This window comes from Mirounga angustirostris, unplaced genomic scaffold (assembly GCF_029215605.1).
Source record: "Mirounga angustirostris isolate CCGP_5_RB_7025 unplaced genomic scaffold, mMirAng1.0.hap1 SCAF_10, whole genome shotgun sequence".
Lineage (NCBI taxonomy): Eukaryota > Metazoa > Chordata > Mammalia > Carnivora > Phocidae > Mirounga > Mirounga angustirostris.
Window position 1 is genome coordinate 52,680,379 of NW_026991718.1, and position 15,697 is coordinate 52,696,075.

The window sequence follows — 15,697 nt, forward strand, 5'->3', positions numbered from 1 at the left end:
TCTCCAATGGTTCCTACTGCCGCCAGGATGAAGTCTACATTCATTACCATGTGTCTGATGCATCTTTGGAAACGCTTACCCTGGTGTTTTATACTTGCTAGGAGCCCAAGCAGTACCTAGCGAATTGAATGTTGGTATCTTGAAACAGACTTGGGCTCTCTGTCCATGACACCATTCTGCCTGTTACCACCTCACTGCTGCTAATCAGCAAAACACCATGTCCTAAATGATAATAATGACCATCATAATTATCATAATAACATAATAATGGTCAATCTTATCAAGTGCTTACGATGTGGCCGACACTATTGTAAGTGATTTGCATGTATTATCTCATTAAACTTGTAACAACTTTATGAGATCAGTACTATTATTATTCCTATTTTCCACGAAAGGAAATTGAGACCCTGAAGGATAAAGTAATTTCCCCAAGGTCACAGAGTGGGAGAGTAGTGGATCTGGGGCTTAAAATGAAGCTTCTGGTTCTGGAAGTTGGGTTCTTAAGCACCATATAGTATCCTGCTTCTTTTGTATAGAGTTCAGCTCTGGAAAAAATGAATTTGAAATGTGAGAAATGTGGGGTTCCAAGAGGCAATTGGTATATTTGGTATATGAGTCTTGGCAAGAGACCTAATTTGGAAGTTTTCAGCATACTGATGTGAGTGGAATTGTTCCAAGACAGAGTCAGCAGTGAGAAGGGAAGTGAGCCACTGCTAGAACCAACACCAATATTTAAGGACCTGGCTCTGATCAGTGGGGTGAAAGGAGAAACCAGAAGTCAGTGGAGGAGAGAATTTCAAGGAGGGAAAACTCTCAATCCAACGAAGCTCCTGTATCCAGCAGAATAAGCACTGCAAGACTGTCTTTGTCCTCTTAGGGCATCACTTAGGGGCTTTGGTGAGAGCCAGCAGGTGGGAGGTGGGATGGAAGCCAGATGGAAGCAAGTCAAGGAATGAATGATAAAAGTACGGATATGGAGACACTGAATCTTTAAAGATATTTGAGTGAGTAAGAGATACTGGTAAGAAATAGGTATCTATAGTAGCTATAGAGGGACATAATTAGGAGATTCATTATTTTCTGTTTTGGGTTTTTTTGTTTTTGTTTTTTTTCAGACATGGGGCAGGAGAGATTTGTTTATGTCTATTGATGTGGAAATGGAGCCAGAGGAAAGGTGGAGAAAAATCCAAGAGAGAAACAAAGACCTGGACGATATTGGAGACAATGGGATAAATGGACTAAAATGGAGGGGTCACCTTCAAAGGGGGGATATTTGAATCTCAGAGACAATGGGAAGGGCAAGCATGCATCCTTTAAGAATAGGTCTGGAACATGAGGACATCACTTTTCTGCTATTTCCAGGGTTCTTGGTGAAATAGGAGGTGAAGTTCTTTGCTGAAAGTGATGGGTGAGAGGTGTGGGTTGGGGTCTTGAAGGAAATTGTGAAGAGTCAGCATCATTACTCGGAAAATGGGAGGGGGTCAGAATAAAGACAAATAAAAGAACTTGAAATTCCCAGGATCCCATTAAAATTGGAAATGGTAATATTTGTACTGGCATCAGCCACTGTTATTCAATGAATATCCCCCCTGCAATATCAGCTGCCTAGACTCTTTATTAAAATGAATAAATAAAAACCGTTCATTCCTTTTCAGAATCTGTCCATTTATCCAAAACTATTGAGTGAGCATGTGCTATGTGTCAGGTGCTACAACCGGTACTTGGGCTGCAGCAGTCAAAATACAGTTTGCATGACTGTGATGTCTTGGTGACACACTTTGAGGGGGGGCCCATAGCCAAGAAGGGCCAGAGGAGACAACCAGAGGAAAGTGCCTCGTGGTCTGCATTAAGCCATGTCAACTTCTCTAGTTCTCAGTTTCCTTATCAATAAAATGAAAGGATTGGGTTAAGTCCTCCCAATCCCTACTTCTCAGTGTCTTTGCTACTCAGATAGTGAGGCATCTGGAATTGCTGAATGAACTGGGAAAGAGAAGTGCTGAGTGGCCACTCTAAGCCAGGTGCTGGGCTAGTTGGTTTGCACATGTTTTGTCTTCTAATTTTCACATGCAAACCAGGGTTCAACCAAGGTAAGTCAATTGCTAGAGTTGCACAATGGAGCTTGGATTCAAATCCACATCTGACTAACTTCAAAGCCTTTTCCAGTAGAGTCCTCAGAGAGAACAGAAGACCAGAAGAGCAAACAGAGACACAACAGATACTGTCAAGTGTCTAGAGGCAGATTTGTTTTATAGCACTCTGAAGGATAAAATGGATATAATGGATGAGAGTATAGGAAAGGACATGTTGGCTCAATGACAAAGAGGCTTTTCTGGAAACTGGGATGGTCCAACTATTGGATTGTTTGCCTCCAAAGACAGCAGTTTCTCACCAGAGCTATTTAAGTTGAAGGTAGCGAATACCTCTTAGGATAGCTTGGGAAGTTGTTGCTTTCAATTCTAAGCTTCTACAATTCCCTCAAATATTTTGCTTTTAATACCACCCATGTATTTGCTTCTTATCTCCCCTTCCCCCCTCTCCTCTCAGCATCTGCTTTTCCCATTCATCTGGGTTTAGATGCTTCCTGCTTGCAGCTTTCAATTTTTGGCATCACAGAGAGGACATCTCCTAACCCTTTCCCTCCAATCAGGCAGGCAGGAAAGAGACCAGTAACTGAATTTGGAGGGAATGCGTTTGTCATTACTTTGGTCTCAGGGGACAACCTGTCTTCTGAGATAAAGAAAACATTATTCAAAGAAGAAGTTTATGGTTACTCACATGGGCTGGAAGACTCTACAGATGCCATGACACAGGAGAGGAGCTGCCTTAGAATTCACAATGATCAGGACAATTTTACCAAAGACCTTGATAACTGGCTTCAAGCACATCCATGAAAGCAATCACAGCTGTCATCCCTTGGAGGCTGTATCCAAGGAGGGTGAAATGACCTTCTTTCCTTTTCCTTATAGTGGCCATCTATACTTACTGGAAAGTAGGACCTCCAAGGCTCTGCAATATTTATAGTGACAATGTTCAAAACTGGATTGTCCTCCCTTGGAAAGTGGTGTAAAGAATGCTAAGAGAATTCTATCTGATAAGACACCTAGCTCAGCTGACCAACAGGGTGGTTTGCTCAGGACTGAGGAGAGCTCTCAGAATGTGAGATTTTTCAGTGCTGTAGCCAGGAAAGTTCTGGGCAGACTGGGATGAGTTGGTCACCTTACACTCTACACTGTTTACACATGAGTCCAACTAAAATAAGCCAACCAGGGGCGCCTGGGTGGCTCAGTCGTTAAGCATCTGCCTTCGGCTCAGGTCATGGTCCCGGGGTCCTGGGATCGAGCCCCGCATCGGGCTCTCTGCTCCACGGGAAGCCTGCTTCTCCCTCTCCCACTCCCCCTGCTTGTGTTCCCTCTCTGCCTGTCTCTCTCTGTCAAATAAATAAAATCTTTAAATAAAATAAAATAAAATAAAATAAGCCAACTGGCCCAGAGTGGTCCACTGTGAAAAAAATGTTAAAGATCCTTCTAGAAGAATATAGAATCCAATAAGAGAGACAGAGGTAAAATTTTGGTCTTATAACCAAATCAGCGTTGTCCTAAAAACACAGAACTGGAAGTTATTCTAACGTGTGGCAAAGATGAAAACAAAGTCAAGTCTCTGGTCCAAGATCTGAGAGTCTACCTTTGTCAAAAAGCATGCCCGAAGTAGCTAGTAATTAGTAGAATAACAAACATAGGCTAGTTTTACCTATAGCAGAGCACTACACATTCTTTCTCACCTGATGAATTTATGAGCCAACTGTTCCACAAAGTAATAGATTTCATTCCAGTGGTGCAGCACACTTCCTGATCTAGGAACACAAAAGCAGATGTTACTTAATCAGGTGTTCATCTTTCTTTACCTTGTATCATTTTTCTTTATGTTCTATTATTTCACATTCAACTTATCCATTAACTGGGCTCTTTTATAATTTTGGAAATTATCTGAAAAGGTATTTAGACTAATTTTTGTTAAAGAACTTCCCTTCACTCCACCTTCCACCCCCACTCCACACACTAATGCACTAAAAAAAAAAAAAAAAAAAAATCCCTGGGCCCACCCAGATTCAGAGGTCAGTTTCAAATCTTTAAAAAAACCATTACGTTTGTGCTATTTAAATTATTCACTGATTAGGGAAGAAAAACAATTCCAATTTATTTAAATGAAATTAGCATAAACTAGATGCCTGAACACACAAACATAAACAAATCCCCCCTCCTCAAAAAGAATAAAACTTCATTTGTAAATATAGATGCAAAATCTCTAAATAAAATATTAGCAAAACAAATCCAGCAGGAATCTAAAAGAATAATAATTAATTAATCAGTGGAGTTTATTTCAGGAATGTATTGATGGTTCAACATTTAAGAAAATCTAACGTAACTAGTCATACTAATAAATAAAAAAAAGAAAAACTTTACAGACTTTCATTATATTAAAAAGGAATCTTCTTCCTAAAAGGGAGGGACACTTTCTCTAGGACATATGGAATTACAGAATTTTAGAAGGGGGCTTCTTTATTTCCCAAGAGTGACTTCCGTTTTACTGATACCATTTACTACTGCTTCAATTCAGCTTCTAAGTATTTTCCATAGTGCCCATACTCAAGCTGTTGCAGTGACTTCATAGTAGGCTTTTCTATTCTAACCCATTCTTCTGTGTAGCTATGATGCCGCTTTCCTTTTACTTGAGGATCTGTGTCAGCTGAGCTCTGCATTTCTGCCTGTCATTCTAATAGTTGTTGAGGTTAAGAGTTTGTTCCTTCTACTCTGACATTTTGTACAGTTTCCACTGGTTTCAGATTACTTTTATTTTTTATGCACTCATTTGCCTTAATTTTAACTTCGAAAGAGTTGTTTGTTGCTATTTTTTTCTTTGTTTCAGATTATTTTATAGACATTTAAAATGAATCTGTGCAATAGATTTTGTGCCTTCCTTTTATGGTACAATATCCCAAGAATTCACATTCTGATCGAGTGTATTCCATCTCTATAAGGAGAATTCACTCGTCTCTGCCCCACATCCAGAAATGATATGTCTGCCTGACCTGAACAAAAGTGACACAACATGTTACAGTCACACAGTGACAACTCTGTATCATAAGGCTATCTCACTTTCCCCAACTTAATCTATAACTTTAATTCTAGGAAAAATTCTCAAAGTATGTTTTATTGAACTCAAAAGCTGGCTTTAAAAATGAAATGAAGCTTAAAGGTCTAAAAGTAATCAAGGCAATTGTGAAAAAGAATAATAAAGCTGGAAAACTTGCCTTATCAGATAAAATGACCCCATGTGCACGGTACATAATATAACCGTGGAGTCAATGAGGTAGAATAGAGAACCCAAACCTCAATCTACATGGGGTCTTGCAATTCAGTGAAAAAGGTGATTCAAACTGAGGACAGAGAACTAACCCTTTAATAAATGATGCTGTGACAATGGATTTCTAATTGAAAAAAGCCAATTAGATCACTGTCTCATACCAAATGTAACCCTAGATGTATTAAAGCCTAATGGGAAAGACAAAACTTTAAATCCATCGGGCAAATTATAGAAGGAGACTTTTATGTCCTCAGGTTAGTGAAGGTTTCTTCAGCTTAGGTACAGAAAGTAGGAGTTTTTTTTTAATGAAAAGGATAATTTTGATTACCTGAAGCATCTACAATTCTGAATGAAAAAAAGATGCCATAAACAGGTTCAAAGACAAGAGTGAAAGAGGATGTCTGTAACAAATAAAAAAGGCAAAAAATTTGTGTCCAGGATATGTAAATAATTGGTACAAGTAAATATTACAAAGGCAAACAATAGAAAAATAGACCAAGGATCAGAACAAGCAATCCCCTAAAGGATAGTAGATCAGCATTTGAAAAACGCCGAACTCTTCTAGTAAATACAGAAATACATATTTAAACAATCATTTGAGGAAGAACAAGCAATTTCCTGTGGCAGCAGCATAGAGCCCTGCAGAGTGGGGTGTGAGGAGATGGGCAGATGGGGAAAGGGATCCAGGCATTCGGGTGAGGAGGGGGTTGGAGACACTTCCTCTTAAAAACTAAACCTTTTCCAACAGGCCTTTTCTATTCTGGTCTCTCAGCCTTTATACATATTCCAGCTGCTCGGGACACTCTGTGTCTACACTGGCAAATTCCTACTCATTCTTCAAGACTCAACGCAGTCTCTGCCTCTTGCCTTTGACCAACATAGATGGGGCTCACTGCCCCCACCCCATGCTCTCAGGGCACCGTGTACATCTCTCAGTCACTATCCCCTGATGTTGGGTTGCATTCACTTTTTTTTCATGTTCCCCCTGTGAGGGATTTAAGGATATTTGCCTCTCCAGCATCAACCCATTTATTCGATGGAGGAAAGAAGAGCATGGAAAGAAGTCTCTATTGCTCAAGGAAGCCTCTTGATATTTTGTCAGCTGGACGCCAGCTCTTCCGTCCTCGTTTGAATAAACACTCTGAGTTTGGTACTCAGACAGCTCCAGCCAATTCCTGTGACCCTACATGAACCTGAGGAGCCTTCCCAGATGGGTCAATGACTCTAGAGCACAGCTCCTTGGTAAATGGGACTACCTACTCATCAATAATAAAACCTAATGGCAGCTGGGAGTCTCCTAAGAGCTCACCAAAATTCCATATACTAGCCCCGAGCTTTTAACCTTTGGAAGTCCTCTTTCATTAGAATCGCAGCCATCCTCCTGGACAGGATTCAGTTGTATACTTCAAATCCCAAAGACTGGTCCTGGCTGCTTTCCTCCAGCCATGGGGTAGATGGTCTGGTCCTGGGGGTCCTGGTGAGGGCCCAGTGCTACATAAGTCCCTCACAAGAGGCACAACGTAATTGATGCGCCATAGTCCAATCTAGAATTCTACAACTCCTATCCGCTGGAATCAGGAGATTTCCTTTAACACTGGTCATCTGTGCCCTCTTCTGAAATGCAATGTTGTGTTTTGGTCCACATGACCACCACAAGTACTATCTGAGGGGTAATGTCAGATGCTTAATGATTAAAGAGGCATCCCCATACCTCCTTTATCCCAAGTTTGATTTTCTCATTAGTAGAGAAGTCCTGCAGTGTGGGAATTGTCCTTGCAGGAGAGGAGGTAAAGTGTTGGTAAAATAGGGACTTGAACCAGAATTGAGGGGCTATTCTTGGCTACCTGCCTAAGGAGCAGAGGTCTGGAGTAAATCCTCGGGTTAGCATTTCTTTGTTCTCAAAGATTGGCCTTATTGAATAGCCACAAATCAATTCACATTCCTTTACTTAAACAGGGTCATTCAATAATAATTCACACTATCACACTGTCATAAAACACTTCATTTTCACTATTCTTCTATCTGACATGTGAAATGTACACAATTTGGTGAAATTCATGTGACTTGTTGATGCTAGGTACAGAGAAAGATCTAAGAAATACCCCGGGTGTTAAGAAAAGTCTGGATCTATCTGGAAACCTTCTTGCTGATGGGCAGGCACTGCATTTTCTCAAGAAAAAAATAAAATGATTCCTCTAAGACAAACCTGGAGATAAGGAGATATTGACAGGTTTGTTTCTCCTATCCCAACTCGGCTAGTAATTGCCCTGAGACGGCTGAGGTTTGTGGTTTCACATTTATACACGATCATTCTTTACACAATTATATAAGCTTTGACCAAAATATACCATCTTTTTAAAGATTTTATTTATTAATTTGTCAGAAAGAGAGAGAGAGCGTGCACAAGCAGGGGGAGTGGCAGGCAGAGGGAGAGGGAGAAGCAGGCTCCCTGCTGAGCAGGGAGCCCGATGCGGGACTTGATCCCAGGACCCTGGAATCATGACCTGAGCCGAAGGCAGACCCTTAATCAACACTGAGCCATCCAGGCGCCTTTTGGGGACACACTTGAGATGTATATAGTCTGTTCCCTTAAGCATCGAGGGTATCGAGGGTAAATATAACCCTCTAAGATTCTGGAAACCAAACTGTTTTTGTCTTCTCTTGATTACCATGGGATCCCAAGGGGCCTAACCTACTAAAGGAGCAGAGGAATATAGGAATCCTTCTAGTCCTTATTGCTGAGCCTCCTTAACCTGCACATGGACACCCTGTCCCACCCCAAGATCAAATTACACCTTGGTAAAGGAAATAGCCCCTTTCTGTGTGTCAGTTGTTTATGGTTTTAGCATGGAGGTGAGCTTGTTGGGGCTACTGCTCATATTTCTTTAACCCAAATCCGTAGGAGCAAAAGTCTTACCTGCTGGGTGCCACAGTCCTGCCTCCCTGCCTCAATACCACCCGCCGGCCACAGCTAGACTTCTTAACCCTGAACTCTAAATACGTCATCCATGGGGCCTCAGAAACTATCCACTGTGACCTCACTCAAACATCTGTCCTTCTCCCACAGGGATAGATATGTTGGGTCTTTGACTCAATTTGGACTTTCTATTAAAACATGCATGTCTCGCCTGCACTTTGCATTATAAAATGATTTTCTGGTTTGGAAAAGTAGGGTGTTGGATGGGGAAGTGGCAGAGAGTGGATTCAATTCCAGCTTCTCACCACCCTACAATATAAAAACTATCTCATTTATCATGCCAACCTGTTTAAGAGTTAATTATCTTAAAATCCCAGTTACGGAGTCCTGATGTCTTCAGGCAGTAATGGCTTACTCAGCCATTGTTACCAAAGCTCCAAGGCAGAAATAAAAACTTCTTCTTAGTCCAGATATATGTAGGACTTGGAAAGGTTCCACTGGACTCTGTTATTTTTTTTTTTTCGTAACTGCTTTTAAGACACAGTTGCTAGGCAAACTATAGTCGGAGAGCTGAAATGCCCATGTTCTAGAAAATCAGCAGATGTGAAAGGTCCCTGATATTTGACTCAATTAAATCTAAACTCAAATGCAATCCTAAACCCTGCAGATTTCCATGATCTAGCTCCTTCAGGCTCCTTCTTGGGATTTTGTGCCTTGGTTCCACAGGTATAAGTCTCAGCAAAATTTGGAATTCAACTGGCCTCCAGGAATTCTGCTTGAACACAGTCCTACCGAGTTCTGTGCTTGAAGGTCCATTCAATATACCTGGGTCTACTCAAAATCAGGGTCAATGCCTTCTCACACCACCTTCTGACTTGGCTTTGAGAAGGGTTGCCCAGTTCATGGGACGGCAAAGCCACCATTCCTCACTACTAGCTCCACAAGAAGGTAACTGCTGGGGGCAGCTCCAGAGTTTCTTATTTTTGTTTTTCTATGACATCTCCAGTGTTTGGGACATAGTCAGAAGTCAATAAATTTTTGTGACTTTTGCATTCATTGTGAGTTCCCAGCGAGGGATTTCACACAGAACCTAGCAGCGCCCTTAGATTACTGCTTAATTACTTCCAAAGGTATAATATGCAAAGAGTAGGAGCAAAATAAGAACTCTTGAGTCTCATTCTGATTTGTTTTCTGAAATACATTCTTTTGTGCTTATGTGAGTTTCCAAACCTCCCTGTGGTTAAGCTCCTTAGAAAACACAGGCTCTTTCCATTAGCCACATGCACAACCAGAGTCAGAAAGAATCGAGTGGGCCAAATTGAGTTTAAATTGTCCCCCCTTCTTTTGCACATGGGTTAGAATAAGACAAAAAGGAAAACAGAGCTTTATTTGGAACCATCACCCACGAGTCTTTTAATCCTGGAAGAGAGAGTTGCTCTAATGATGGAAATTGTAAAACTGTCAGTCCCACTTTTCCTTAGCCCCACCCAGCTGAAGTCACTGATGTCCTAAATGACCCACCCAGGTCCCCAGCTAATCCTGGAAGGGTGCGCAGCCTCAGGCGCCACAAAGTGGGACAAGCAATTAGTTCGTCCGTCAAAGGCCCAGCGTTCATTTGCCTCCTCCCTCTGCTCTCCTCTCCAGCTTCTTTCTTGGCCTTGCTCTCATTCCTCCTAACCTCACATTGCACTTGAATTGGCTGGAGCCCTAAACCCAGCCCAGGCCTTAGCCCTTATCCACCTATTACTGACCAGGGCCATAGCCAAGACTCCCTCCTGCTTAAAAAGCTTGACTTTGACTCTTGCCTCTCTTCCAACTTCTTAAGATACCAGTCCAGACCGGGGTGCCTGGGTGGCTCAGGCGTTAAGCGTCTGCCTTCGGCTCGGGTCATGATACCAGGGTCCTGGGATCGAGCCCCGCGTCGGGCTCCCTGCTTAGCGGGAAGCCTGCTTCTCCCTCTCCCACTCCCCCCTGCTTGTGTTCCCTCTCTCGCTGTGTCTCTCTCTCTGTCAAATAAATAAATAAAATCTTTAAAAAAAAAAAAAAGATACCAGTCCAGACCAAAACCAAGCCATTGAGCACTGCACTTTGAATTTGGGAACTCTTGTCTGTGTTGCAGAGACCCCAGCCCAGGATGCCCAGCCCCACCCTAATGACTTGTGAGGAATTTTCCCTTTAGTCAATCTGACTGATGGCCGTAAAAACAATGACTTTCAAGCTGTAGAATGCAACCTATTAGTGATTTGGGAAATCATTTTGGTGGGATGTTGCCAACATTAAAAACAAAATGAAACAGAATGGAACAGAAATATTAGGATCTATTGTATGCTGTAACAAAGTAATACTACGTGAAACCTTTGGTCAATTATATGCAAGTAATATATATATATATTATATGTCTATATAAAATATATATTATGTATCTATATCTAATGTATATATATTATATATGTAGATATAAACTGTATTTTTTCTTGTGGAGCAGATCAAAAGGATATTATAGCAAAATATATACTCCTTTAACCTCTGCTAATTTGTCTTTTCCAGCACACACACACCAGGAAAAACCTAAAATATGATCTGATATCAATTAGTGGTATGTTTGGTGCAAATTCAACACAAAGCTGTAGTTGTTAAGAAAACAGAAATTGGTTAGCTATCCAAAAGGTATTTCCCAACATTAAAACATGGGATGGGATACATGAGACCCCCAGGTTACCAGCCAAAGCCACCAATGTGATCTGTGGATGACCTCTAGGTGACCATGACCAGACAAGGGTCTGGTCAATACTGTGGCTGCCCAGGAAGCCAGAGGCCCCTTTCATGTGTACACCCCACAGGCACACTAAGCCATGTGAGTGAGAGAAGTGGGGGGCAGGGAGGGACAAAACGTCAAACTTAAATTTAGTGAATGTTTAAATTCTTGCACTGGGTTAAGATTTCCAGTTTGGAAAAAAAATTGTCTCCTCTCCTCACCATACCTGCACCTAGTAGGAGGGATTTTCTTGGATAAACAAAGTTTTAAATTATTTTCTATATATCTAAGGAGAGTGAAAATAGGGGTTTTTCTACCCCAAGTCACATATATTTGTAATAACAGCATTTCTTTATGCAGAAATGTGGAACAATTTCCTCTTGAGGCTGTTCTGACCAGCAGTTATGAGCATGGACTTGGTGAGTGCTCATGTGAGTTCAAACCTCTGATGTGAGTTCAAACTCCTGTTCTTCCAGTTATGAGTGTGACATTTGAGCAAGATGTTTTGCTTTCTTACACGTCAGCTTCCTCCTTTATGCAATGGGGATAATAGTAGCTATCTCTTAAGGATCCTTTTAAAGATTCAATCTAACGTTCCTCAGGTGTCATGCATCCTGCTTGGAACACGGTGAGCCCACAGGACACCGTGGCCGCGGCAACTCCCTTCCACTTGATTATTCAAGTTCCAGCAGTAAGATCTGAAGTGCTCCTTTCCTTACCCTTCACTGACACTTGGGATTATCTCCTTCTGAAATATCTGTACGTTTTACAGATGAAAATGGATCTTCATTGGGCGCCTGGGTGGCTCAGTTGGTTAAGCGACTGCCTTCGGCTCAGGTCATGATCCTGGAGTCCCGGGATCGAGTCCCGCATCGGGCTCCCCGCTCAGCGAGGAGCCTGCTTCTCCCTCTGACCCTCCCCCCTCTCATGCTCTCTCTCTCTATCTCATTCTCTCTCTCAAATAAATAAATAAAATCTTAAAAAAAATGGATCTTCATTATAATTTCCATGTGGATGTATTTAATTATAAGCCACAGATTTTTTTTCAAATTTATTGTTCGTTTTCTGTTTTTAAAAACATTGAGTATCAATTAGGACCAACCACATCATTTGCAGAACCCAGTGCAAAATGAAAAGGAGCGCCCTGGGGCGCCTGGGTGGCTCAGTCGGTTAAGCGACTGCCTTCGGCTCAGGTCATGATCCTGGAGTCCCGGGATCGAGTCCCGCATCGGGCTCCCTGCTCGGCGGGGAGTCTGCTTCTCCCTCTGACCCTCCCCCTCTCATGCTCTCTCTCTCTATCTCATTCTCTCTCTCAAATAAATAAATAAAATCTTAAAAAAAAATGGATCTTCATTATAATTTCCATGTGGATGTATTTAATTATAAGCCACAGATTTTTTTTCAAATTTATTGTTCGTTTTCTGTTTTTAAAAACATTGAGTATCAATTAGGACCAACCACATCATTTGCAGAACCCAGTGCAAAATGAAAAGGAGCGCCCTGGGGCGCCTGGGTGGCTCAGTTGGTTAAGCGACTGCCTTCGGCTCGGGTCATGATCCTGGAGTCCCGGGATCGAGTCCCGCATCGGGCTCCCTGCTCAGCAGGGAGTCTGCTTCTCCCTCTGATCCTCCCCCCTCTCATGTGCTCTCTCTCAAATAAATAAATGAAAAAATCTTAAAAAAAAAAAAAAAAGAAAAGGAGCGCCCCTTTTTCAAAAATTATTAAGAATTTCAAGATGGGGACGGCAGCGCATTAAGCTAAGTGCCAGACCTTTGTTAAGCGTGGGTTCCTGGGTGACTGCACGGGTCCCGTGGCCCTGCAGCTGACCCTGTGCTATCAATACCTTTTGCCCATTTTCTATCGGGGTGCAAATATTTTCTTAGCGTAGGGGTGAGCAAGCTTTCTATAGAGGGCCAGACAGTAAATATTTTATGCTCTGGGGGGGGCTAGATGGTCCCCATGGCAACTACTCAAATCTGCTCTTGTGACACAAAAGCAGCCATTGATGGGACATAAATAACGTAAGTGGGGTGATGCGACAGCACAATTTTATTTACAAAGACAGTCTGCAGGCCATAGTTTGCCAACCTCTGTCCTGGACAGTGACTTTCTTTGAGTTTTCCTCATTACAAGATAATATAAAAATCTCTATATTTTTTTCCTGGTAGCTGAAGTTTTAGTGTACTTCCACTATTCATTTCCTCTTATTTATTGCTGAGAATGTGGACTGGAAAAACTGTGCCTTGGGCTATATATGGAGGCATTCTTTGTGACTTAATAAATATTTCATGGGTATTTGAAAGGAAAGTTTATTCTCTGTGGGGTATGGGATTCAAAATATATTTATTAAAACAGCCTCATTAATTACTTTATTTTTTGTTTAAATTCAATTAGCCAATATATAGTACATCATTAGTTTCGGATGTAACGTTCAATAATTCGTCAGTTACATATAACACCCAGTGCTCATCAATCACGTGCCCTCCTAAAACCTCATTATTATTCATACTTTATCTGTCCTCTGAATGCTTCAGTATTCAGAGAGGTGTCATTTCAGATTCTGCTGAGAAAATAATTTGGTTTTCATCTTTGGCGGTCAAGAACAGATGAGGGTTATCTTAATACATTTCCTAAATATTGAAGCACCCTTGCATTTCTAGGGTGACTTTTACCTGGTCTTGGTATATTATGCTTTTACTACACTGTGAGTTTTATTTTAAAGTTTTTATTCAATTTGGTCAGAAGTTTTGCATGTGAACATGTCATCTTTAGTAGATATTGGTATCAGATACATGCTAGCTTCCTAAAATAAACTGGGAGACTCTCTCATCTTTTTCTGTTTTCTGGGAGAGTATAATACTGAAATTTTCTGTTCTGTGATAGAAATTGCCACAAAACCAACTGGTCCAAAACCAAAGGACCTACTCACAAAGGGAAATTAGTCCCTCTTAAATGTCCAGATTCTACTGGGGGAGGGCAAAATTGGAAAGATCCTGCATCTCACTTAAAGGAATTTTTAAAAAATCACCACTATTGGACTGTTATTATCACTATGGTTCAAAATTTAGGGATTTCCATGCCTCCTACTAGCCAGTAGGTAGACTTGGAAGGAAGAAAAAGAGTTTGGGAGGTAAAAGCAGACTACATTTTTTTTTTTTATATGAATGTAGTATGAGTAATTTTTGTCTATCCTCTGTAAAAAATTTATAGTTTTCACTTTCTCTTTTGACATCTATTCTTTAAGTTTTATGTTTTGTTGTATAGCCTCATATTAACTTTTCTGGGTCCAATTACTTCTATTTCTTTTATACCATATCTTTTTCTTGTTCTTTATTTCCAACATAGTCTCCATTTCGATGTCAATATTTTCAAGTGATTTTTTTCAGTAAGGGTATGTGGATGGCATGCATTTTGAACTTTTGTATGTCTAAGAAAGCCTAGTTATGGAATTTAAGTATCACATTTCACTCAGGACTCTATAATTATTGAGGTTTTTTTGAGAATTTAATATTGTAGACTAAAAAGAAAAAATCTAATGTCAATCTCAGTCTTTTTTTTTTTTGCGGGGGAAAGGAGACCTATTTTTTTCTTTTTTGGAAGACTATAGACATTTCTATTTAATCTTATATTTTTAAGAATTTATCTAAGGTTGTGTACTTGGTGAATCCTTCAAAAAAATTAATTAGGTTGAGTATTTGGTAAGTCCTCTAAATGTTCTCTTTTCTTTCCCTAGAATTTTTTTTTTAAAGATTTTATTTATTTATTTGAGAGAGAGAGACTGAGAGAGCACATGAGAGGGGGGAGGGTTGGGAGGGTCAGAGGGAGAAGCAGACTCCCTGCCGAGCAGGGAGCCCGATGCGGGACTCGATCTAGGGACTCCAGGATCATGACCTGAGCCGAAGGCAGTCGCTTAACCAACTGAGCCACCCAGGCGCCCACCCTAGAATTTTTATTGTAAATATATTGTATATCATTTTTGTATATTATATATATTTTATCATGTATATGTGTGTGTGTATATATCCTGTTCCTAAGTTTATATTACTTATCTCTTGTCTCATCATTTTCATCTCTGTATTCTTTCTGCTTGAGTTCTGGGAAAAGTTTCTTAAACTGTCTTCTGATGAACTGAATTTACTTTCTGCAATATTCAGTATGGTGGACATTGTTTCCAGTGGATTTGAATAGTCAGAAATAGCATATTTTCCCTCCAAAAGCTTCTTATTTTCAGCTTGTTCCTTTCTCATGACAGGATGCTCTTGTTTGTTGATGCATTATCATCTGAAAATTTACTAATTTACTAATTAGACATATATTTGTTTCAATGGCTTCAATGGTCATTGCCACTTCCTTTAATTAATAACTATCACATTTAAAGATTTTTAAAAAATCTTGATCCACTTTTTTTGGTAATTTCTTGAAAATTACCCCTACTCTCCTTTTTAGAAGAATCCATATCTACTTGAAAATTTTTTTTTATTTTTTTTTCACATGCAAGTGACAACTTTGCTAAATATAACAGTTTAGGTCATAAATTTATCCATCAAAATTCTCCACCATTTAATGTTGCAGAGCCTTTGTAGGTCACTTGTATCTTTTCCATTCATAAAATTCTTTGTCTTTGAAATTAAAAATGATCACAAGGGGGCGCCTGAGTGGCTCAG

General features: G+C 40.5%; 1 protein-coding gene across 2 annotated transcripts in view; it reads right to left on the reverse strand.

The window, feature by feature from the left end:
- ANTXR1 (ANTXR cell adhesion molecule 1) overlaps positions 1 to 15,697 on the reverse strand; it is a 248,972-nt gene that overhangs the window by 218,097 nt on the left and 15,178 nt on the right. For both annotated transcript variants that reach the window (XM_054509837.2, XM_064572414.1), the window contains exon 2: positions 3,779 to 3,850. In XM_054509837.2, coding sequence (XP_054365812.1) covers positions 3,779 to 3,850 — 72 coding nt within the window. The remainder of the gene's footprint in view (positions 1 to 3,778; positions 3,851 to 15,697) is intronic.